The sequence below is a fragment of the Erinaceus europaeus genome, chromosome 8, assembly GCF_950295315.1.
Source record: "Erinaceus europaeus chromosome 8, mEriEur2.1, whole genome shotgun sequence".
NCBI lineage: Eukaryota > Metazoa > Chordata > Mammalia > Eulipotyphla > Erinaceidae > Erinaceus > Erinaceus europaeus.
Window position 1 is genome coordinate 3,506,489 of NC_080169.1, and position 25,823 is coordinate 3,532,311.

Consider the following 25,823-nt stretch of genomic DNA (forward strand, 5'->3'; position numbering starts at 1 on the left):
ACAAAGCACAAGGACCAGCGTAAGGATCCCAGTTTGAGCCCCCGGCTCCCCACCTTCAGAGGAGTCACTTCACAGACGGTGAAGCAGGTCTGCAGGTGTCTGTCTTTCTCTCCCCCTCTCTGTCTTCCCTTCCTCTCTCCATTTCTCTCTGTCCCATCCAATAACAATGACATCAATAACCACAACAATATTAAACAACAAAGGCAACAAAAGGGAAAATAAATTAAAAAAATAAATATAAAAAAAGAAAATCCATAGAACATAAAGGCAAAGGGAAATCCCTTTCTCTCCCCCCTCTGTCTTCCCCTAATATCTCCATTTCTCTCTGTCCTATCCAACAACAATGACATCAATAATGACTACAACAATAAAACAACAAGGGCAGCAAAAAATAAGTAAATAAATAGATATGTATATATATATATATATATAAACTCAGTTTATAGTGTCATCGAGTTTACAAGAGGGCATCGGGATACTCTGGTAATCCTCTGTCGGGCTGCACTCGGAAGGGCGCTATCCCCCAGCCACAATCTGGGGCTTATCTGTGGGTTCCCCCAGTGTGTCTGTTCTTCCCCTGCAGCTGGATTCTGGTTCTTCCCTTTCCTGCTAGATTCTTTGTCTGCAGGTCTGCATGGGCGGCAGCTCCTGTGAATGCATGTTGGAGCGTGTCTTCTCACTGACAGCATTTATGGACACAGTCTGCATTTTTATGGCTTTGAAGTTCATCATGCCATAGAGGTGGCTCCTGCTTAATAAGCCTGGGTTTCCATTTTTAGGCAGCTGTGTTCGTGTGACCGTGTGTTTTATCCTCCTCCTCATACACCCCACCAAGCTCAGCGACACCTGCACCTGCTTTTTCCAGGATCTTTGGGGGTTCACCTCCTTCCCCTTGGGTCTCAGACTCCAGGGATTTACCTCTCAAATTGACAAGGGTTAAACTGCTTGACTTTTTAAAATATGCTTTATTTGTCTTATAAGGGAAGGACAGAATCCAGAGCACTGCTCAGCTTTGGCTTTGGGTAGTTCTGGGGATTGAACCTGAGACTTTAGAGCCTCAGGCATGAGAACCTTTTGCAGAACTATTATTACTTTTAAGATATGCACTCCATGGAATACTACTCTGCTATCAAAAAGTTGATACTGTGTCCTTAGAGAAAATAGATGGACTAGGCCATTATACCTAGCAAAATCAGAAATGAAAGACAGCTACTGGACAGCTTCACTCAGTGTGGAATCTAGAGGTCTGGCACATACGAATTTGTAAAGCAAGCAAACATGTAAATAAAGCCCAGAAACAAACCGACTGACTCTGAGACTTTGTGAGAAGCACTGTGGGTCACCAGTGGGAGGGTCAGGGCACAGAACGTTGTTGGTAGCTGTGCTCTGGAGCTAAACTGGGTGATCTTACAACCTTGTCATCTGCTATGAATAGCAAATTGATAATGGCTTCAAAAAAGAAAAGTGTGAGGTGAGAATAAAAAAAAGAAGATAGATATATATTGGTATTAATATGCATATGTTTGCAAAAGCAATATTGTTATTGAATAATAATATCTATAGTGCCACATGCAACATGATACAGTTTGTGTAAAATTTAAAATATAAAAAATGGCATCAATTGTTCATGGATGAAATTATACAGTGTGGAGATAGAATATCTTATAGAAAATATAATTGCTTGCCAATGGAGATGAGGAAATTCTAAAACAAACTTAGCAAAATCATATTCACTAGTTCTGAGCACAGGTTACTGAGCTCCTTGCCCAGAGATACATGATTACTAGTTGATATTTTAATTTCATTGTTTAGGTTTTCTTATTTTTCATTTAATTTTAAGTATTAAATTCTAATTATAAGTATTAAAGAAAAATATTATAAGTATTAAAGAGATTTAATTATAAGTATTGAAGAAAAAAGAATTACAGAGTGAGTGTTTATTAGGAAAACTTAGAGTACATGTATGAAGTACAAACACTACTCTTCATATTGACTTACTGCTCAGTACTTAGTGCACTTAACTGGGTGTTCCTGGCCCCCGCTTCTCCCTTTCTCTTTCTCCCTCTAAAATAAATGGGATGACAAAAACCTGCCAGGGAGTGGTAGCATCATGCGTGTGTGACTGTACTCACACACTAAATTTTTGCTTGCTTTTCTCACATCCTGCACCAAGATGTCTACAACACTTCTGTGTCTTCACTTTGTAACTTCCCTACAAATAGCTGGAAGATGCCGGCTACCTGGAACGTTGATGTAACAAAATCTCCCACGAGTCCTTTCTTGTGTTGTTTTTAATTTTCTTAGTTAGACTATAATATTGACTTGAAAAAAATGGATTTTTGACTTTCCATGTCAAGAAAATAATAGAAGCAGAAGGAGCCAATGAAGTTTTTATTGCAGCATTTTGAAAGGAAAAAAAAATCCCCTCCAATACACAACTTCAGAAGCTCTAGCTTTGAGTTCCTAGAGTGAGTTGGATCCTCTGCCAGTGTTTCCTTGTTCAGGATGGGAATCAGAGAGGGTCCATCCTCAAATGCTCCTTATGGTCCTTGTCATAACCCTTAATACACTGAGCACCCTAGTCCACGTCTACTCACTGCACAGCTCTTAGCTTCATGAAGGCCAGAACTCTGTCTGCCTTGTTGAGTATACTGTCCTCTGGTCTCACACACAGCTGAGGTTCAAAGCATGTTTGCTGAGGAAAGGAGTGAAGTGCATAAAAACTCTGAGGAATGCAGCTGATTTTCCAAATGACAAAATCTCCATGGAATATGAAAAAAAAAATTAAACTCACTGCCAACAACTTTAATATGAATATTTTCAAGCTACCCACATCAGAGTATTTCCATCACTGTGAAGGATTCATTTCTACTGTTCTGCAAGACAAAGCCCACAGCTTCTCAGACTTGGATATGCATAAGAGTTGCCCAGAGAATTCATTAACATGCTGATTTCTGAGCTTCAGGCTTCACCTCAGAGAACCTGGCTGAATAGGTTTGGAATGAAGCCCAGTGGTTTGCATGGCTCCCTGGCTCCTGGGAGATGCACAAGCTGTGGTCCCATGACAGCACCAGTCAATAACACTAACCAGCACACCTCAAATTTCAAAGCACATTCAATCCTCTGAGATCTCTTGAAGCTATACAATGGAATTCTGTAGCTGGGGCGGGGGGCTCGATGAGGGCTCTTCTGCATTAATGACCAACGTCAAGTGAGATTCCAGGTGAGACCAAGGTTACCATTCAAGTCAAACAGACTACAGGGAGAGAGTTCAGGTGAACCCTCCCAGTGACTTTGTACACCTGTGCCAAGCTTGCAGAAGCTGCTTTTCTTGGTTCTCTCAGACAGGCTCGCTAACAAGACGACCTTGCAATTCCACCCAGTCTCTTTCTTCCTGCTCTCTGAGGATTAGGTTTTGAAGCCATTTTTAGTTGACCCGTTATAAGGAGAGCGTTGCAGAAGATTACATTTCTCTCATAGGGATGTTTCTAGTAATGATCACAACTGTTCATTCTTGAGGTTTTGCTCTGCAAACAGGGATGGTTTTTATCAAAGGTCTGAAATAACATTTGCCTCAGCAATTACCTGACTCTCCTGCAAAGATTAATGGGTGAACACAATGTCCTTGGAGCACATAGAAATTCTTCCAATGTGGCCTCACATCACATTCTTCAATACCATCGATTTTTTTCAATAGAATACTCGGCAGGATACAATCATGGACACCTCAGTGCTGACCGACAGTTGTCAAATAAATGGAAATTTGGGGAAATGATCTGGCATTTGGATACTATGTTATATTTTGTTTATACACTGAGGGAGAAGAAAATCATCAGGCTATCAGGTACTTTCAGCACTTTTAAGATTGGAAAAACTAGCCAAGTTTATGGAAGACTTAAAAATCTATCTTCTTTCTTTTTTTATTTTCTTAAAAAGTAAGTTCACTCACTATAATTGATACCGCTGATGATTTCTATAAATAATATAGCACAGATGTCTTTTTTCTTTAAATGGCCACAGGCTCATTGCTGGGGCTCAATGCACACATGACTGATCCACTTCTCCCTATGTCCATGATTTTCTCATTTCTTTGTACTGAAAGGACAGTGAGAGATAAAGAAAGAATGAGCAGACAGAAAGGGAGAGAGAGATCTGCGGCCCTACTTTACTGCTTGTGAATATTCCTCCCTACAGATGGGAACCTGAGTCCTAGTTCATGGTAGTGCTTGCACCCAACTGGTGCGACAACCCCCAACCTCCACCCCTCTCAACCTGTCCTTTTTTAAAATAATTTTTGATTGATTTAATAATGATCGCCAAGACCTTAGGATATGAGGGGTACAGTTCCACACAGTTCCTACCACCAGAGTTCTGTATCCCATCCTCTCCACTGGAAGCTTCCCTATTCTTTATCCCTCTGGGAGTCTGGACCAAAATTCTTAATGGAGTGTAGAAGGGCTGGCTTCTGTAATAAGCACTAGTGCTTTTATAAACACTAAGGTGGAGCCTTTTACCTTTCTTTGCATAGGGAGTCACTTGACAGTTTCCTGATATACTGGTTACATTCAGAGCAATTAAGTCAGGAACTTCAAAGACTCTTGTTATTTGTTTGTTTTTACCAGCTCTGGCTTATGGTGGTACAGGGAACTGGGACAGGGACTTCAGAGCCTCAGGCATGAGAGTCTTTTTGCATAACTATTATCTATCTACCCTGCCCTCTGCTGTTTGATACTCCGGAAATTCTACGGTGCTATCAAAACTAAGAATCAAAGGTCAAGAGACCCAACTCTTCTTTCATTTTTAAAAAATATTTATTTATTTATTACTGGATAGAGACAAAAATTAAGAAGGGAGAGGAAGAGAGAGACAGAGAGACACTTGCAGCCCTGCTTCACCTCTTGTGAAGCTTCGCCCCTGCAGGTGGGGACGTGGGGCTTGAACCTGGGTCTTTGAGCACTGTCATGTGTGTGCTTAACCAGGTGCACCCTCTTCTTTCATTTCTAAACGTCCCCTGTTGTCTCTCGGGTTATGATTTGGCATTTTCTGCATTTGCTTAGTTTGAACCAGATTCATGGGCCAGTTTTACATAAACTTTTCTCTGTGGGTTTACATTCTTATCCATTCAGATGTCGTTTCTCCTTTGTTTGTTCCTTAATTTGTAGACAGACTCTTTTCATAATGTTAAGTTAATTAAGATTCATGTTATATTATGTTATTTTATCTGTAATTAAAGAAATGCACATAGGTTTTATGGATTAAGGTTGAGCCTTTCAAACTCCTCCATGAATGTGGGATTGAATTATTTGCTCTTTTAATTTTTCTTATTTCCTTGTCTACTTTAACATCCTGCAAATAAAATAAACACTAGGCAACTAATTGTTGAAGGTCCAAGTTATTGAATGTCTCTCTTCTGTAACCCTCACGATGAACTCTTCAATCATGTTGACGTAAGCTCTGAAATATTTGGATATCATTTCTTTGGCTGCTTGGGCAACTCCAGTCGCTGTGCCGCAAACCACCACTACCCCTTCGTTTCCAGTTTCTCTTCTGTATGGGCTCTTCTCTCATGGTAGATACTAATTCTCCACCCAGCTCCAACTGTCATGCCAAATCGAGTTTTTACATTATTTTCATCAAATATATCACTGTGATTTTTCTAATATATGAATTCATACATGGTGTATATTTTCAACATAAAATACAGCCTGCTGTGTTATCCCAAGATAGAAGGCTTTCTTTTTCCTTTTCGACAAATGCATTTTGTTTTATTCATGCAGATTATGCATTTTATGTTTTTTTTTTTTTTTTTCCTCCTCCAGGGTTATTGCTGGGCTCGCTCGGTGCCTGCACCATGAATCCACCGCTCCTGGAGGCCATTTTTTTCCCCCTTTTGTTGCTCTTGTTGTAGCTTCGTTGTGGTTATTATTATTGCCCTTGTTGACGCAATTCGTTGTTGGATAGGACAGAGAGAAATGGAGAGAGGAGGGGAAGACAGAGAAGGGGAGAGAAAGACAGACACCTGCAGACCTGCTTCACCGGCTGTGAAGCGACTCCCCTGCAGGTGGGGAGCCGGGGGCTCGAACCGGGATCCTTACGCTGGTCCCTGCGCTTTGCGCCACATGCGCTTAACCCACTGCGCCACCGCCCGACCCCCAGATTATGCATTTTAAAAGTCTTATTCTTTTGTGTTGACTAGGCGGTATTGTACATGAGAATTACTAATAGTTACAGCTGGCATTTATTGAGATTCATTTTTTACATCTTTGGGCTTTTTTGGTTTTTTAATTATAAACAATCATATTATAGTCAAGTAAGTGTAATTTTGTTCTTTCTCCATTATTTGTCTCTTTGTGTAATTTTAGAAGATGCTGTTTTAAGAATACCATTACTTAATAGTGTTGGAAAGCACTCTTTGACTTTAATTGACTGACATGCCTTTTAACTTTCTTAATATTTCATCATTAACAATAATTATGTGTCCTAAAATTGAGATAGACACTATTTATTGGGTCAAAGATATATTATTCTGTTTAGTTTTTAACATTTTTCAAAGCTTTAAATACGATAATAAAATTTTAATTTATTATATCATCACACCTATCTATTGATGTTAAAATATATCATCAAATTTCATTGATATAAAAGCCTTAAGTATAAAACAACTCTTACATTCAGCTTAGTTATTTTGATAAAATATCATGAGTCTTATCTTTTGAATTTTTATGTCCTTATGTTTGTAATAGTTTATATTTTTCCTGTCATTAGGAGCCTTAGAAAACACTGGATCGCCCGTCAATGAAGTGTTCTTGAATATACTGTCCACATTCCCAATTCAGTTGGTCATTTCTTTCTCTGATGTCTCTGCAATTTTTCATACATCTTTTAATGTGGATCATATCAGAATTTTTATTTGTAGAATATATTTATGTATCTTTATGTATGAGAGGGAGAGGAGCAAAGGAAAGGTAGATAGATAGACAGACAGACAGACAGACAGACACCAAGACCATAGCACCTCTCAATTTAGGCTTATGATGGTTCCAACAATTGAACCTGAGACCCCAGTGAACCTCAGGCAGGCAGATTTTGTGCTTTAATATGTTGAACTATCTCCCTGGCCTTAAGATGTTTAAAAATATATATTTATCTCCCTCTACTTTATATCTGAAGGTAGAGATTCTGATTACCTCTTCTTTATATCACTAGTTGGAAGCAGGATGGCTTCATGTAGCAGGTGCAAAGTAAATTTTAATTGAAACAGTAAGTGGCTCATGACAAGGAATCCTGAGAAGGTTTGAACTCATTGTTGCTATCAGCACTCAGTGTTTTTATTAATATTTTCCTTCCACCCCTTCCTCTGGTATCATGTCTTCCTTTTGCATTTATCTTCTTGATAGCCTTTAAACATAGGTCTTAACACCTTGCTCTCCTTGTCTTTAGATAGAGACGGAGAGGGAGAGGATAAGGGAGAGAGAGAGAGACAGAGAGAGAGACGGAGACGGAGATGGAGACGGAGATGGAGACAGAGAGGGAGAGGGAGAGGGACAGGGACAGGGAGAGGGACAGGGAGAGGGACAGGGAGAGGGAGAGACCTCAGCACTAAGTCTTTCTTCAGTGCAGTCGGGCTGGAGTCGAACCTGGCCACACACCTGGCAAAGCTGTCCAAGGAGCTATTTCACAGACTCTATAGCTCTCCCCCTTCCCCCAACTTGCGTTCCCTTTTCAAACTCTATAGACTATACCTGTTCCTATCTCCCGAGCTGTGGGATTTCTCAGCCTCTCCAGGCACCGCATGGCATCACCACCACCAACAGGTAGATTCCTGACTGTGACCTTTGCTCTACCGCTGCCCCCCATTGAGTCACCTGAAAAGTCTAATTCCCACCTCTTTCAGCCCATCTGACATTACTGCCAGTCAATCCCTTTTGTTCAGGTATGTTTTGTTTTGTTAATTATATTAGTGACTTGATATTGATTTACAAAATTATAAGATAATAGGAGTATAATTCCACACTGTTCTCACCACCAGAGTCTGTGTCCCCACTCCCTCCATGGGAAGCTACAGTCCTTCTCCCAAGGTCACAGACATGGCTTGACTATTCTTTCTGTAGCTGTTTGTCTATATTTGTATGTATTGTCCATTTTTTTCAATGCTCCCATCTTCTCTCTTTCTTTTTCTAAGTCACACTTATAACCTATTACTTTATCCAAATGTCCTTCTTTTTTTCCTCTTCTCTGTCTCTAGGTCCTGATGAAGTTGAAGTTCAGAATCCTCTATCAGCCCTCTTCCCCCATCAGTTCTCCCTCTCTGGGATCAAAGTGATTTTGGGGTCCAGAGTTCTGAGAGTTCTGGCTTCTGTAGTTGCTTCTCCTCTGGACATGGGCATTGGCAGGTGAATCCGCACTAAGTCTGCTTTCTACTTGACTTTTCTGCACAGATCTGTCTCTCAGTGGGCCCTTTGATTTTTGCCTCTTAGGTTGGTAAGGCAGTTTATTACATGAGTACAAGCTGTCTTTCTGGCTGTTTCCTATTACTTCTTAATGCTCACTAACTCCCAGATGTCACACATGGCTTTGCAAACAAAAACATATTTCCAAAGTACAACTTTTCTGAAAAGTTCTTCCTTCTTTCTTGCCTTCAAATGTGTTCTTTCCTTTATGATGGTCGTCAAAGGAAGCTTCTGCCTTGAATTCTATTCTAGGTTTTTCTGACTCCTACATTCCATTCCAGAATGAGTCCTCTCTCCCCCCCCCCCCCCTCTCTCTCTCTCTCTCTCCCTCTCTCCCTCTCTCCCTCTCTCCCTCTCTCTTTCCCTCTCCCTGTCTCTCTCCCTCTCCCTCTCCCTCTCCCTCTCCCCCTTCCCCTACCCCTCCCCTCTCCTCTCCTCTCCTCTTCTCTCTCTCTCTCTCTCTCTCTCTCTCATTAAACTCTCCTAATAATACTGCACTGCTCTTTGGAGTCATTGCTTTTCTGTCCACGGTGCAGTTTTTCAGCGCATTGTTCAGTTTAGAGTAGGAACTCTACCACCACCACCACCACCTTTTTTTTTTTTTTTTTTTATCTTTAACCCAGAGTAGGAGAGTTCTCCTCTGCAGAGATTTGTTTCAATAGTAAATACAAGGGAAAAAACTTCTATACATAGGTTCAGGTATGAAAGTAAATAAAGCACAAGGAATATAATAATGGGATAATAGGAATATTTCCAGAAGTTCTCCCCAAAGCTAGCTTTCCAGTGGATGATGATGATGATGATGATGATGATTTTTTTTGTAGTGCAATGAAAGAGGATAGCCTATGGAAACTGGAGTAGAACTGACTGATTTCACAATGTAACAGGAGGCAGAGAACACATTTTCAGTTCATATATCGGAAAACTTCCTGAGAGAAAACTTAATCGTCTATCACAGGAATTAAATTCTTAAAAAGCTGCTGAGCTCTTATCCCAGACATACTGCAGATGTATGGCCATCTGTCAGAGATGTTATAAAAGGAGTTCCTGCAGGGAGGAATGTTTGCTGAGGTTTTTTGAGACTCCTTATTCTATAATTTTCTGGCTGTTTATGAGTCATCCCGACAATTGGCAGGATATTTGTGCACTAACTGTTCTCCACAGAGATGAGTTGCTGCAGTGGCTGCTACTGGCACTTTTATTCTGCAGTTGAGACTATGAGATTATCTAGGAAGAAAACATTTAGAAAAACACCCCTCCCTCCAAAAATGGTTTTTAAATATTAGCTCCCCTGCTTTTGGAGAAAAATAAAAGATCTACTATTAATTATAGATCATACAAGTAAGGCCTAGAACAGTTGCCATGTTATCTTATATCCTGAAGAGGTTAAGGATACATTTCTCCAACAGTTAATCTATATCTGATTCCAACACTGGTTCAGTTTTATTTCAGGCTGTTGACCATTGGTGTTGGGATGCAACAGCTGAAGAGGAGTAGACATCTTATTCTCTGTCCTTCCTTACCTATAAAATACCACTTGTGGGGAGTCGGGCGATAGTGTAGCGGGTAAAGCGCAGGTGGTGCAAAGCACAAGGACTGGCATAAGGATCCTGGTTTGAGACCCCCTCCCCCGGCTCCCCACCTGCAGGGGAGTCACTCCTGCAGGGGAGTCACTTCACAGGAGGTGAAGCAGGTCTGCAGGTGTCTATTTGTCTCTCCCCCTTTCTGTCTTCCCCTCCTCTCTCCATTTCTCTCTGTCCTATCCAACGACGACGACATCATCAACAACAACAATAACTACAACAATAAAACAAGGGCAACAAAAGGGAATAAATAAATAAATTTTTAAAATACCACTTGCAAATTTTCATTTCTGCTCCTGTATTTGATAGATATTTTATATTAAATTGTTGGCATTCCTTCTTTTAACTGATTGTGTAGAAATTAACCTTGATCTTTCATATGTACACTTCCCAGCTGGGGTTGGTATTAACACAGACACTTTTATGTATTTCCTTTCTGCTTTTGAAAGGAATTTGAATGCTGGCATGTGTAACTGAATCAAAAGGTAATCTTTATCCTACATTCTAAACCTTCTCTTCACTTTTCTTTATATTCCTCTAAGTGATTCATTTTCTTTGCCTTGATACAAAAACATGTTTAAATTTTTTCAACACACACACACACACACACACACTCACACTCACACACACACACTCACACACACTTGGTATCCCCTCTAACTAGACTAGTGTCCCATTTGTTTCTTTCTTATTCACTGCCAGTCTACTGAAAGAAAGTTACGTTCTCAGTTAGATTGTCACAGATTTTCAACCTTCAAACACAAATCAGGTTGATCACTGTCTCCAGCATGCTTGTGAAAATGTAACTGCTAATCCAATTTCCAGATCTTATTTCCTGTGACCAGTGGTAGTACTTAAGTCAAGGGGTGCTCAGTTATCCTTTAAGTCCTCTCAGCCTTTTGATCCACAGTGCTATTTTAGTAATCAACGTATCTGGACTTGACTACATAAACGTTTTTAATACAACTCATCCAGAAAAACACATTATGAGTTTATACACTTCGCTAGGAAACAGTCTGTGAGCAAAGTCTGTCTGTCCTGGAGTGGCGTCGAGTAGCTCAGTCACACAAGGACAGGGTGCAGGTAGTGACAGGGATTATCCTACAGGGACATGGAGGGCCCAGGGTGCCGAAAACCCTCCCCTATGCAGTGACTGGATATGAATGCTTGTTTCGTGTGGAGCCAGAAAGCATGGCAGATGTGCTGCGTCCTCTGGGGCCAGCTGCCCTGCCACCCTTTTCTTCCTGCACATAGTGGAGGGTTTGCGGGTCTTGGCACCCATCCACCACCTAATGTGAAAAAGACCAAAGGGAGGGCCGGCTCCTTTGAAGCAGCCAGGCTTGGGGTGACTGCTGTGTGTGGCTGGGGTGTGGCCTCCAGATGCCAGTTGTCCTTCCTTCTGTGGCTTTTCCTCACTGCCACTTCTGAGTGTGGACTCTCAGTTCTCAGCAGGGAGATGAGGTCCAGACAGGCAGATCCATCTTGGCACTGGTGTGTACAAAAGGGATAAGATTTCCCAGAAGCACAGAGGAGCTAGAAGTCCCAGACAATGGAGTTGAGGGGAATGCTTTTCTAGGTGAGGGAACAGAGAAAGCAAAATACCATTTACACATGATTTACACATGATTTACACACGCCCTTCTAGCTCTGAACGTGAGCCGGGGGACAGAATTGGGAGACTGGGACCTTGTGTTACTTCTAGTCTTCATTTCGGCTTGTGGCTGAATTTCCCTCTTGTTTTAGGACTTGGTGTTAGTGGCCATGAGAAGAGGTCACCCCACTGAGCAGTTATATACAAAGAGTGGCCAAATAAAAGGGTAAAAGAATGTTCCCAAAATAACATTACTGGGGGATTTGTCCAGATGTTGTGATGAACTCTTCTTTACCTGGAGCTGTTGGAATCATGTGCTTGGATAGTTGCTCTCTTCCATGGGCACGGCCCAGGTTTGAGCCTGGCCTCCAGTACATTGAAGGAAGCTTTGGAACTATAGTCTTTTTCATTATCTCCCACTCTGTTTTTTTTTTCTTTCTTTTTTCTGTTCTTCCTTCCTTCCTTCCTTCCTTCCTCCCTCCATCCCCTTCCTTCCTTTCCTTCCTTCCTTTCTTTCTTTCTTTCTTTCTTTCTTTCTTTCTTTCTTTCTTTCTCTCTTTATCTCTTCTTTCTTTTTTCTTCCCCCCACCAGGGTTATTACTGGGGCTCAGTGCCTGCACTATGAATCTATTGTTCCTGGTGGTCGTTTTTTTTTCTTTTTCTTTCTGTTTTTTATGTTTTTATATTTCTTTTTCTTTCTGTTTTTATGACAGCAGAGAAATTGAGAGGGGTGTGGAGACAAGGAAGGATAGAGAAAGACAGACATCTGCAGATCTGTCTCACAGCTCATGAAGCAATCCACCTGTGGGTAGGGAGTGGTAGCTTGAACCTTGGTCCTTGTGCATGGTGACATGTGTGCTTAACCAGTCGTACCACTCCCCACTCACATTCTTTCTCTGTTTCTATCTAATATATATATATGTATGTATGTATATAATCTTCACGTGAGTGGGCTGCCTTGCCGATAGCTTGTTCTGTGAGAATGCCAGTGTGGGCATGCTCTCCTTTCCTTTCCTCTGCAGGGGTGAGCAGGACACCCTGGGAATACCATTTAAAGAACGCGCCCCTCTCAGGGGCAGCCCTACACTTAGAACACCGTAGACTGAAGGTCTTTAACTGTCAGGCTGTTGGCCGCAGTTCTGCCCTGCCCTGCTTTTCCGACGGCCTTCTGAAGGCCCCAGATTGAAGTTGGGATCATTTTCCTGCATCCCCACTCAGAGCCCAGCATAAGGGTTTGTATACAACAGGCCGTCAATTAGTGTTTGTTGGTTTCCATGTCAAAGATGGCATTCATCTCACTGAGTCTGGGCTAGAAATATAATCTGAGGGGCTCTTCGCTGAGGGGACAAATCTAATTTTCTGAATAAGGTCAGCCTTCTCATTTCTGAAATATCTGTTTTAATTTCTTTATCTTCACTTATTTATTGGATAGAGACAGTCAGAAATTGAGAGGGAAAGAGGAGATAGAGATGAAGAGAGGCAGAGAGACAGAGAGACATCTGCAGCCCTGCTTTACCACTCATGGGGCTTTCCCCTTGCAGGTGGGAACCAGGGGCTCGAACCCAGAGCCTTGTACATTGTAACATGTGTGCGTAACTAGGTGTGCCACCACCTGGCTCCTCAAGAGATCTTTCTTTTTAAATAGTTTATTATTTATTATTTTTATATTTATTTATTTTCCCTTTTGTTGCCCTTGTTTTTCATTGTTGTTGTTGTTATTGATGTCGTCACTGTTAGATAGGACAGAGAGAAATGGAGAGAGGAGGGGAAGACAGAGAGGGGGAGAGAAAGACGGACACCTGCAGACCTGCTTCACCACCTGTGAAGTGACTCCCCTGCAGGTGGGGAGCCAGGGGTTCGAACAGGGATCCTTACGCCGGTCCTCGTGCTTTACGCCACCTGCGCTTAACCCGCTGCGCTACAGCCTGACTCTCTTTCATGAGATCTTTCTGTGTGTGTCTGTCACCTAGTTTAGGACGGGCTGAGCACTTGGCGGAGCCCTATCTGGACATGGGGTAAGAGAAGACTGGAACTGGAGAACCCAGCCACTTTCCAATGGGCAAGGAGATTTGCCCAAGAACGTGGACAGATACCAGCCGCATGCCGGCACCCGTAGCTGTGACTGCACTGCCACAGCAGAGACTGCTCCCCTCCTGCTTAGGTCTGGTACTCACTTACATTCAGTTATCTTTGCGGAAGTAAAACCACCAGTCTGTGAAGCACCAGATTCTGCCCAACGTGGAAAAATCTGAGACTTTCCCCCCACAGACGCTTTCCCTGCCTTGCCTGCTCTCTGGCGTGTCTGCTTCATTCAGCTCTGTTCCCCTCTGTGCAGGCTTCCAGGAGAGACTCTTAGGAATCTGCAGGGATTTAATCCACCAGCCAGGCTCACAGTTGTTTTACACTGAATGTGACAGTGCATAATTAGATGCAAACTTAAGAGAGAATGATTTACTTTCTGTCATACAGTCTTTTTTTCTTTCTTTCTTTTTTTTTTTCTTTAAGCTCTTTCTGTCCGCCAGTCTCCCTCTAAAAGTGAAGTCAAAACCAAATGCTGCAATTAAGGTTATTTGGCTCTCTAACTCTTGGCCACTAGAGGGGGCGAATGACCTGGCTTCCCCTCTCCTGGGTTGGTTAAAAGGAACCTAGTTCTCCCAAATTGAAATAGAGGAGTGTTAGGCTAGGGGTATGGGTCCACCTGCCAAGCCCATGTCCAGCGAGAAGCAGTTAGAGAAGCTAGAACTCCCACCTTCTGTACCTCAAAGAGAATTTTGGTCCAGACTCCCAGTAGGGGAGAAATGACAGCAGGGAAGATGATCAGAGGGCTGTGAACCCCAACTCCATCAGGACCCAGAGAGAGAAGAGGGAAAAAGGAGGAACATTTGGATCTAGGAATAGGTGTAGGTGTGACTTGGAAAGGAAGAAAATATGGAACCTTAAAAAAAAGCCAAATATATACAAATACAGACACATAGTTGGAGAAAAAATAGTTAACCCCTATCTGCAACCTTAGAATAGCTGTAGCTTCCAATAAAGGGATTAGAGATTCAGAACTCTGGTGGTGGGAACAGTGTGGAGTTGTACCCTGTTATCTTGTAATTTTGTAAATTGATATTAAATCAGTAATAAAAAGAGAAGAGGAGTTGCCCCTAGAATAGTCACAAGTGAGTAAACATCTCTTACTTAATCACAGCCAACTTTTCACTCTGTGAACTCATTGTTTTAGACAAGAAGGCTAACTCATCTTTCTCCCAAAGAAGCATTTCTAACCTTGTATGTAGAGAGTCTGATAATTTGGATGCCCTTTAAAAAATCATAGCACCTCTGGCATGAGACAGATAAATTGGTGGGTGCATGTTTCCAGCCTCAGATACAAGCAGACTTAGCCGTGAGCATGGGTGGGGAGCATGGTGCTCACAGATGGTCAAGTAGGTTGGCAGAGAACAAAGGAGAAGTTACTCCAGCTGCCAGAATGGGTCTGATGCACGATGTGCGGTGTTTGTGGGAAATAGGACTCTGCTTTACTCAAGTGTGAAGGACTCTGTTCACACTGGAGGGTGTGGAGAGCCATAGCCAATTCCAGTCTTGACACAAGTCCTGTCTGCTGATGCCCACGTCATCCCAGGGAAACGACTCCTTAAGTGTCTGTTTCTGAAATGCTCCGCCTAAGCCAGCTTCTGCTGTACTGGCAGTGGTACTTGTCTCCTGGGGAAATGTGAGGAGGATTATAGCAATCAATATTGTTTCAAACCTGAGGTGGCGAGGGAGTCTGGCTGTAGCACAGCGAGTTAAGCGCACATGACGCAAAGCACAAGGACCGGTACAAAGATCCTGGTTGGAACCCCCCCGGCTCCCCACCTGCAGGGGGGTTGCTTCACAGTTTTAATTGAGGGGTTTAATGCTTTACAGTGAATTCACTGACGAATGCAAATGATTTCATTATGTACCAGAATGACCTAAGTCAGGATGGAGTCACAGTGGCATCTGCAACTTGGGCAGACGAAATTAACTATGTATATATATGTGTATATATGAATGTGCATATACATATACTGATTACTTGTTACTGGAGTCTCATTACTCTGGCTGTCTTTGTTTTCTGTTTGTTTGTTTTGTTTTTGTTTTTGTTTTTCTTCAAATGGAAAGAGACAAAGAGGGAAAGACACCACAGCACTGAAGCTCCATCCAGGGCAGTGGGGGTTGGGCTCAAATCTGAGTTGCACACATGACTTGAATAAAACTGTAGCTACTCTCTTGGTAGCCTCTGTCCGTCCTCTCAGTACTCAGTCTTCTGTGTGCTCTGCTTTATACCCCTCTGAGTTATATCCAGTCACATTGAAGATACCTTCACTGGCTGCTTGGAATGTCCCATAAACAAGGAAAACCCAAGCCGGGCAGTGGCGCACCTGGCTGAGTGCACATGTTACAGTGCACAAGAAATCAGGGTCACCCCCCCGCCCCCCCCCATCTCCATGTGCAGGGGGAAAGCTTTGTGAGTGGTGAAGCAGGCCTGCAGGTGGCTCTCTGTCTCTCTGTCTCCCCCTTCCTTCTCAATTTCTGGCTGCCTCTATCCAATCAACAGATTTATGATGATCAAAAAATTAAATTAATAATAATAATAAACATGGAAACTGCAGCGAACCCAATGTGGTTTTCCAGTCACCTTCTAACTCCAGTTTGATTCCTGCTCTCAGGAAAGCCAAGGACTGAGCATCTTAGTCCAGCCAAAGATGCTTGCTGGGGGAAGCAGGGAAAGGTAGGACGCTGGAGGACTGGCTCCCAGAGTGTCTGGCCGCTCTCACTCTAGTCTCCCAGAAGCTCTGTGGACTGGTCAATATTTGTTTCTCAGAACTGTGTCTGGGTAGCAAAGACACATGCACCTCCTTCCTCTGACAAGAGTGGCCCCTGGGCCGGAAAAGCAGAAAGAAAACCACTTGGCAGGCCGTTGCTCAGGGGCAGAGGCATGTTTGATGTTTTGAGTCCAGCAATACCGTAGGCTTGTCTTCTTAACATCGAAGGGCTGCAGATAGTACTTACTTTATTGAAAATGTGCTTTTTCTGAAAATGTCATTAAGGCAGAATGTTCTCACTAAATCCCTTTTCCCTAACCATTGCTTGAATAAAAATCAAAAGCCCTGGATACAAGCAAGGGGATCAGTTTAAAAACAGCATGGAGGCAAAAACCACCACCACCACCACCAACAAAAAAAACCAGCATGCTCCTATAAGAAGCAGCTTATTTCAGAAGTCCTCACAGCCCTTGCCATGGAAGGCGCTGACAGAGAGGAGAGGTGAACACAAAATCCGTGCCCTTGGGATGCTGCTGTCTGGCGGTTCAGGGAAGGGGCTTTTCTGGGCCACTCAGGGAGCTTACGTGAAAATTTTGAACTGAGTCTTAACGCACAGGCACTGGCTACTTCTCCCTGCCAAAGAAGCATATTCAAAATAGGAGTCACTAGGTGAAAGGAAGTCTAAAGGTTAGTGAGACTTTGTGGAAGGAAGGAAGGAAGGAAGGAAGGAAGGAAGGAAGGAAGGAAGGAAGGGAGGGAGGGAGGAAGGGAGGGAGGGAGGGAGGGATGGAGGGAGGGAAAGGAAAAGGAAAGACAGAAGGAAGGAAAAGAATGAAAAGAAATACGGGAGGGAAGGAAATTTAGAAAAGTAGACTGAAATCCAGCTTTGATGCCTTTGAGGGCTGGGATGGTGTCTAAGCAAGGATGGAATATTCCCTAAGTCACCATAAAGTAGAATTTGTTGCAGTGATGGAAACAAACCCTCTCGTTCAGCAGTATCCACCCCGGTGGCCAACAGCCACGCAAGACAGTGGAGATTAGAAATCGGCCCGCTGTGAGTGAGGAACTGAACTTTTTAATTTCATTCAACGTAAATTCCCATTGAGGCTGGATTCATAGCTCTCCTGGATTCTGTCTGCTTTTTCATATCCATGACTCAGGTTCCAGATCTGAACTGCACCCCAGCCCCACCCCCACCTGCCACCCCCCCCCCCCAGCCCCACCCCCATACTGGAGGAAACTTTACTATTTTATCTTTCTGTCTGAAAAAAAGTTGACTCTGAGTGGTGAAGTCTGGAAGAAGACAAAAACATTCCATTTAAATAGCATTATGTGGCTAGGAGTTGCAATCTTAGAGATTTCTGGGAGGGAAGGAGTCATTAGCATAATAGTTATGCAAAGAGACTCTTATGCCTGAGGCTCCGAAGCCCAGGTTCAATCCCCTGCAACACCATAAACCAGAGATGAGCAGTGCTCTGATAAAAATGGTAAATAAATAAAAATAAATAAATAAATAGATTTGTAAATGGTAGTATTTATGACAATGTGGGGGAAGTTGGTAAAATTTCCCTGGAAGATGTTTTGTGCTACATTAGATTTTAGGGGTCAAACTGACCAGGAACAGATTTGGATACCACTGTACTGGGTGCTTTGAAGAAAGATTATCAAGAGATTTGTTGAGACATAGAGCTCATATATGTTAGCGAGCAGAAATCAAACCACCATCCACTGCAAGGAAGCAAGGATGTTTATTGACGAATTGCAATCCGGGCCGAGATGGTGACTGGTGTTAGTCTACCAAGCTCGACCCTGAACAAGGCTCAAAACACACAATTTATAGGAATTCAGATTACATTCAGGTAGGGGGAACACATCACCTTATCAACCTACATCCAATAACAGGCTATAGCAAACACAAAATCCAATCATTTCAAACTTAGCAAAAACATGATCCATTCAAAGCAAAGCGTGGGCTAGTTTCAAATATAGTAAGATCACACACAGATAGAATTCAACCAGGCAGGGTCGCCACATCCTCCTGCCATCGGCTATGACCACCCATCCGATAGACAGCACACCACAAAGTCTGTGCAAAGGTCCTGATAAGGCTTGTCCCCAGGCAGGGTCCTTCGAACAATGGGTGGCCTTCACTGATTAGGTCCTGTTTATTCAAGGGGGAAGGGGCAAGGAATTTTCCACCTCATACTACAAGCAACTCATACTAAAAGCACTTAACAAACAACTGCATAAAAAGGGAATTTCAAGGCTACTGCCTTTTACAGTATATTGAATGATTAAAGGAAAAGGCCTTTGTGGTGTGAAAACAGTCATGAGCAGGCATTGGATACTTCTTGGTGACAAGAAGGTATATTCAAGACAGTCATCACTAGGCAAAAGGAAGTCTGAGGTTTAGTGAGACTTTCCCTGACTGGAAAGAGAGGGAGAGGGAGAAGGAGGGAGGGAGGAAGGGAGGAAGGGAGGGAGGGAGGGAGGGAGGGAGGGAAGGAAGGAAGGAAGGAAGGAAGGAAGGAAGGGAGGGAGGGAGGGAGGAAGGAAGGAAGGGAGGGAGGGAGGAAGGGAGGGAGGGAGGGAGGGAGGAAGGAAGGAAGGAAGGGAGGGAGGAAGGGAAGGAAGGCCCTAGTGCCCCCACCAGGGCCCTAGGTGGTTCTTGGCAACCTGTTTCTGTATCACTGTATGACTGGGTCATGGAAATTCCATAGATCGATGATTTGTTCCTCGTCTCCCATTGGAAGGAATGATGCCAGGAGCAAGATCCAGAAATCAGAAAATCATTTCTAGGTCCTTCTGTGTTGGAAAGTGCGCTTTAAGTGACTTGCTTAGGTGGGAGTCATTTGTGGTTTTGTTGAATTTATCAGGGAATTTATCAGTCATTTGTGGTTTTGTTGAATTTACCCAAAGAGCCGGCTCTGCCTGCGAGCCTCCCAGGAAAGGCCCAATTAAAATGCAACCCAATCAGCTTTTCCCATTGGAGCAGCTGTGTTTGCAGACCAAGGACTCCATGTCAGACACGGCATAATGATGAAAGAATAATGACTTGAAAGCCGAGGGACCAAAACCATGAATCTCAGTAACTACTAAAAGTGGTCAAATCCTATCAAGCGGTTATGAATTTACAGGAGTGCAGGTTACAAAGAGGGAGGATGAGACAGCCATCTTCCGTAAACATCTACAAACCCAACTCTGTCGTACCATCAATTAGATTTTCGTCATACTGAATTATTCAGTATGACAAGTACAAATTGAATATTTGAATAATAGTAACATGTCCCTCCTTGCAATATGAAATACATTTGAGAATGCTTTATTTATTTTTTTTCTGTTGATTCATTCCTGTGGAGCCGGCAGAAGCACGCATAATCATTCTACTACCAGCTCCATCTCTCTGGAGGTCAAATTCACAGTTCAGTAAAGCAATGAGATCAAAGTGTGAGGCCAGCACAGAGTGACTCAGCGCAAAGCTGTGTCCAGACCGCTGACACACCCACTGAAAGAAATCAGCTAAATAAGTTAGAGAAATATGGTGTGTAAACGTCAGCTCAGATTGCCTTTCTTTTATTTATTTATTTATTTTTTGCTCTTTATTTTCCCCTCTAGTTGCTCAGTTTGGATGTAAATAATAATATGATCCACTTTATCCTTTTTATTGTTTTAAAAAGTAAACTGTGCTTGACTTCATTAGGAAATGTATAGACATTCATTGCAGAGAACACAGATCGAAAGAAAATAGAAGCCACAATTTTTTTTTTTGGAATTAACTATTTTTTACTGGGGGGTGTAATGGTTTATAGTTAACAGTGAAACACAGTAACAAAAAACAAAATGCAGTAGTTTGTATACATGTAACATTTCTCAGTTTTCCACATAACAATACAACCCCCACTAGGTCCTCCTCTGCCATCCTGTTCCAGGATCTGAACCCTCCCCCCACCCCAGAGTCTTTTACTTTGCTGCAATACACCAACTCCAGTTCAAGTTCTGCTTAGTGTTTTCTTATTTTTCAGCTTCTTCTTTTTTAAAATTTATTATTGATTATTTAACAATGATCTACAACGTTGTGGGATAAGAGGGGTACAATTTATACAGTTCGCACCAGCAGCGTTCCATATCCACTCCCTCCATGGTAAAATCCCCTATTCTTGATCCCTCTGGGAGTCTGGGCCAAAGACCTCTAAGGGCCACAGAAGGTCAGAGGTCTGGCTTCTCTAACTGGAAAAGCCACAGTTTTGCCAGCCAGAATTAACTATTGTTAACATTGGGTATGTTATCTGTTAGTGGTCGTGTGTGTGTGTGTGTGTGTGTGTGTGTGGGGGGGGGGGGCGGTGACCATGTGATGTTGAAACAGAGTTTTGCTGCCATGTTCTTTTCCTGTAGCTCTTTCTTGATTATTTCTCCACATTCAAAGTATTATTTCAAATACTGCACTAACTACAGAGCATCTCATTGAGCAGGCTGCCTCCATTCATTAACTAGTCTCCTGTGTCCTGCTATGGGCAGTTTCACTGATGCCCACACCTTCTTCCATTTCATCATTGTGATGAACACCTCAACATGTGAAGGTTTCATCCATATCTACTGAGGTTTAGAATTCCTCTTCTCAGACCCTGTTAGGACCACATACAAGTATTGCCAAATGACTCTCTAGACAGCTCTTCTTAATGCTAGAAAGACAGATTTTTGTGGACTAGAGAAGTGGCTCACCAGGTAGATACGGTGTCTCCCTTGTCGTGAGTGTGACCCAAGCTGGAATACTAGAGCACCAGAGGCAAATGATACAGTGACTCTACCTCACTCTCTCTAGGAAAGAGCTGGCTACACTGCAGCCACACGCGCAATATTCTGGGTCATTGAAAAATTATATATATGTTTTGAGATTGGACAGATATAGGGGCCGGGTGGTGGTGCACTTGGTTAAGTGCATGTATTACCATGCACAAGGACCCAGGTTCGAGCCCCTGGGCCCCACCAGCAGGGGGAAAACTTCACAAGTGTCAAATCAATGCTGCATGTTTCTCTCTGTCTCTGTCTCTCTCTCTCTTTCTCTCTCTCTTTCTCCCTCTTTGTCTCCCCCCTCAATTTTTCTCTGTTCTATCGAGTAAAATAAAGAAAAAAATTAATAAAAAAATCGGATAGATCTGAATTTCAGTCTTGGTTTTGCATCTGGATCTGGTATCAGCATTCCACTTTGCAATTCATTGCTGTCTCCAACTTCCCAGTCTTTACACGTCTGTTCAGTGGGCCGGCAATGGCACTCTCCTCATCTTCCAACATTGTTAGAGTAAGTCAGACAGTGCACGGAGTATCTGAGTAGAGGAGAATGCACACCAGGAGCTCACCCTGAGAACTAACAGTTTCACAGTGTCAGCAGCGTATGGGCCACTTATTTTTCCTGTGTTCGCACAAACCCTAGGCACAATTTTCTGTAAAAATGATCAATTTGACAAGTGAAGAAAAGACATCATTTTAACCCCTGTGGCAAAACACATCTTTCAAGTCATTAAAGTCGTTAAAATATGTTGAAATCTTTTAAATCAAGTGATGATTTTGACAAATATTTTTTATGCAAAGGTTGCCCCTCTTGCCTGTCAAGTAATATAATAAACACACCTCTTCCTCTGCAAGGGCAGATAAATGATTGATGATGGCTAAGGGCCTAGGATGGTCTGTTGATGGGATAGATTCCATGTAGGTAGGGATTATGAAATGTGTGCTTAAAACGTGACTCCCGGGAGTCTCCATTCATTGGATGTAGCTGTCCATACGTGTTTTAAATTATATCATTTCATAATACAGAACCATTTATGACCTATGCCACTGGTGATAGGGCCTAGAGCTTTAAGCATGCAAGGGTTGTGGTGCACAAGCTGAAATACTTTCTTACGGCTCTATTTCCTTCCTTTAAATCCTCTTTCCACATCCTTTTATTTTATTCTATTATTTTTGGTGCAACAATGTGTGACTGGCTAAGAAAGTTGTCTTCTCTCTACACAATGGAATACTATTCAGCTATTAAGAAGGATGAGTTCACCTTCTTCACCTCATCTTGGCTGGAGCTTGAAGGAATCCTGTGAAGTGAGATCAGCCAGAAAAAGAAGGATAAATGTGATGGTATGACTCATGGGCAGAAGCTGAGAAATAAGAACAGAAAGGGGGAAAACAATTTAGAATTTGGACTGGGTTTGGTGTATTGCCCCAAAGTAAAGGACTCTGGGGCTGGGGGAGCTTTCAGGTCCTGGTGCTCGATGGTGGTGGAGGGACCTAGGCTGGCCATGAGAGTGTTTTGCAGAAACCTGAGAAGCTGTTATTTTTTCATAAGAGTCATTGGTGACATGACAGCACCTTGTATCTATATATGGAGAGAAAGATTTACCTTTCCAAATTAGTCACTACTAGTCACATGTTTATTTACAGCTAAGTTTATGTTAAATCAAATAAAAAATTAATTCCTCAGCTTCATTAGATCATTTCAAGTGCTCAATAACCAGACATGGCTCACAGCTCAGACTTTGGAAAATGTGGGTAACATTTTTATTATTGCAGAAAAAAAACGTAAAGTCTTTCTCTAAAAAAAAGGGGGGGGGATCTAATAGCAAATCTCATTGGTATCCAGAATGCATCCCATGAAATGCTTTATTCCATTTTTAAGTTTCTAGCTTATACTAGCACACATGAGGGTCGGTTTGGTTCCCTCCCATCCAACCATGTTACTTTAAGGTGTATGATAACCTGATATCATAAAATACCTTTCCCTTGGCTCCCTTAGGTCGTGCGTGACAGACATGTGTGAATGTCCAGTCCATAAAAACTGCTACTGCGAGTCATTCCTGGCTTATACTCGGGCCTGCCAGAGAGAGGGTGTTGGCGTCCACTGGGAGCCTCAGCAGAGCTGTGCAGGTGAGTAGTTGCTGCTGGATCCGCCCATCAGAAGTCCATGACAGTGTCCACTTGCTAATAGCAATGGCTGCCTCCTCTGTGGACCAAAGGGAAAGCCCCAAAGTGGCCCACATGGTTTACAACTTGCTAAGACACAGGGGTTTCTCACAGGGCCAAACAGAAATCACTGAAGAGAAATGCTCTCTGACAAGCAGGTTTTAACGATTTAAGGATTTCCACTGTTGCAAAATCCTCCCACCCTCCATCTACCAGCTGGATGCACTTAGCACATGGACAGCCACAGCTGTGGCTTAGGTGACTTGGCGAGCAAAGGAGATTCAGGACAGCTACAGTCATTTAAGGTCATTGGGACAAGCAGGATTTTTTCTTTTAATTTATTTTGAGAGAAATATAACATCTACCAGAATACTTTCTCTGTTCTTTTCCCTCTAGGAGCTGTATTTCTGTAATTATTATTGCTCTTTTATCTCAGGCAATTTAATTAGCCCCTTGGTAACTATGAAATGTACTTCTTTGTTCATTCAAGAAATATTTCTGATAAGTGATGAGGTCTTGGTTATCATGCTGATCACTGTGGGAACCATGGTGCTTGTAAGAAGTGAGGCCCCTGTCATTAAGGTGCTGGAAGTTCAGTAAGAGAACCAAGCAGAAACTAACTCAACAATAAAGACTTGCGAATTATAGTAAGTGTTATGGAGGAAACAAATAAGGCAGAGAAATGGGAGGAATAAATGAAGGGATGCATACCTACTAAGATGGTGAAATATTACCTCCTGAATTAGTTCAGATGGGCCTTGTAGAATTGAAAGGTGTCTTGGTAAGGAGCTTATGCAGAAAAAAAAAATCAGATCTGATAGTCATACGGTGGGAACAATCCCACACTCCCCAAGTGGAAGGGAGGGAGTAGCATGAGTTGAGCACAGTGGACAAGATCAGTTGGAAGGGGGCCAAGTTGAGAATGGAGTAGAGCAGGGGACAGACTATGCAGAACTATGCTGGACTTGGGAAGAAACCTAGCGTTTATTCAAAGAGAAGTGGAAGCTACCAATGCATCTTCAGTGTACCTCATTCCTCTTTTCAAAGATTTCCCCTGGTTACTGTGATTGGATGGGGCAAGACTGAGAGCAGAGATGGCCAGGGAGGAGGATGCCCTTATATGGTTGAAAAACAAACAAAAGAAACCTATAGTGTCAGGAACTAGATGGTAGCAGTGTGCAAAAAAGGGAGATGAGAGTCTATATATATTTTGGATTTTATAATAATACCTACTATGTAGAGTTATTTACTAGCATTAGTGATGTATGTCAGGGGGTCCTTGAAAAAAAGCATGTCCTTTTTGTATGTTTTTCTGTCAGAGTCCAATATTATGTACACACACACACGTGTGTGTGTGAAACTTCTGGAAAAGTGTGTAATTCGGGGACGGGTGGTGGTGCACCAGGCTGAGCACACATAGGACAGTGTGTTTGAGCCCCCAGTCCTCACCTTCAGGGAGAAAGCTTCACGAGTGGTGAAGCAGGGCTGCAGGTGTCTCCTTGTCTCTCTTCCTTGCTATCTCCCTCTTCCCTCTCAATTTCTGGCTGTCTCTATCCAGTAAATAAATAGAGTGCCAACATTTTTTTTTAAGTGTGACATTCATAGAAGATGCTCAGCCAATAGTAACATATTTCAATGTGAAGAAGAAACAACTGAATACTTGTCAACCTGGTCAAGGAATAGTCAACTTTTCAATAAAGAACTATAGATGATTGCGGGACTGGGTGGTGGCACACGTGGTGGAGAGCACATGTTACAGGGCACGAGGACCCAGGTTTGAGCCCCTGGTCCCCACCTGCAGGGGGAAAGCTTCACAAGTGGTGAAGCAGGGCTGCAGGTGTCTCTCTGGCTCCCTATCTTCCCCTTCCCTCTCGATTTCTGACTGTCTCTAGCCCTGCTTCACCACTTGCAAAGAGCCCGGTCTTTGCACACTGTGACATATGCCCCTTGTTTGTTTATTTTTAACCTGACCTGCAGCCAGAGTTGAAACCACTGATTTAATTGATATGCTTAGCAGGGGGACTTTAGGGGAATAGGATGATGGTTATTTGGAGGCTTCTAAAGCACTCCAAAGTCACCCCTTAAAACAATCACTAGTATATGCCCTTGAAAAACACCAAGGCCTTTCAATGTCCGCCAATTTCCCTTTTGGAAATACTTCCTCCTCTATAAACTCCAGTCTCATCTTTACATCTAGGATCACTTTCTGCAGCAAAAAAAAAAAAAAAAAAAAAAAAAAAAAAAGCATCTCTATCAATATATCCTTCTTAGAGGCTCATTGGTTTTATTTTAAAAAACTCACATTACTGTGTGACAGGCTCTTAAAGTTGAGGTGGAATGGTTGTGAGCTTCCTTTCTCTCCTCTTGTATCTACAAGAAATTGAATGAAATCTATGGAGTCAGACTCCACCTATCCATCCTGATTTAATATGACTGTCATCAGAACATCATCAATTTTATT

The 25,823-nt window shown here is 42.6% G+C and overlaps 1 protein-coding gene across 1 annotated transcript in view; it reads left to right on the forward strand.

The window, feature by feature from the left end:
- BMPER (BMP binding endothelial regulator) overlaps window positions 1-25,823 on the forward strand; it is a 292,909-nt gene that overhangs the window by 255,589 nt on the left and 11,497 nt on the right. The window contains exon 18 of the mRNA XM_060195832.1: window positions 23,196-23,326. Coding sequence (XP_060051815.1) covers window positions 23,196-23,326 — 131 coding nt within the window. The remainder of the gene's footprint in view (window positions 1-23,195; window positions 23,327-25,823) is intronic.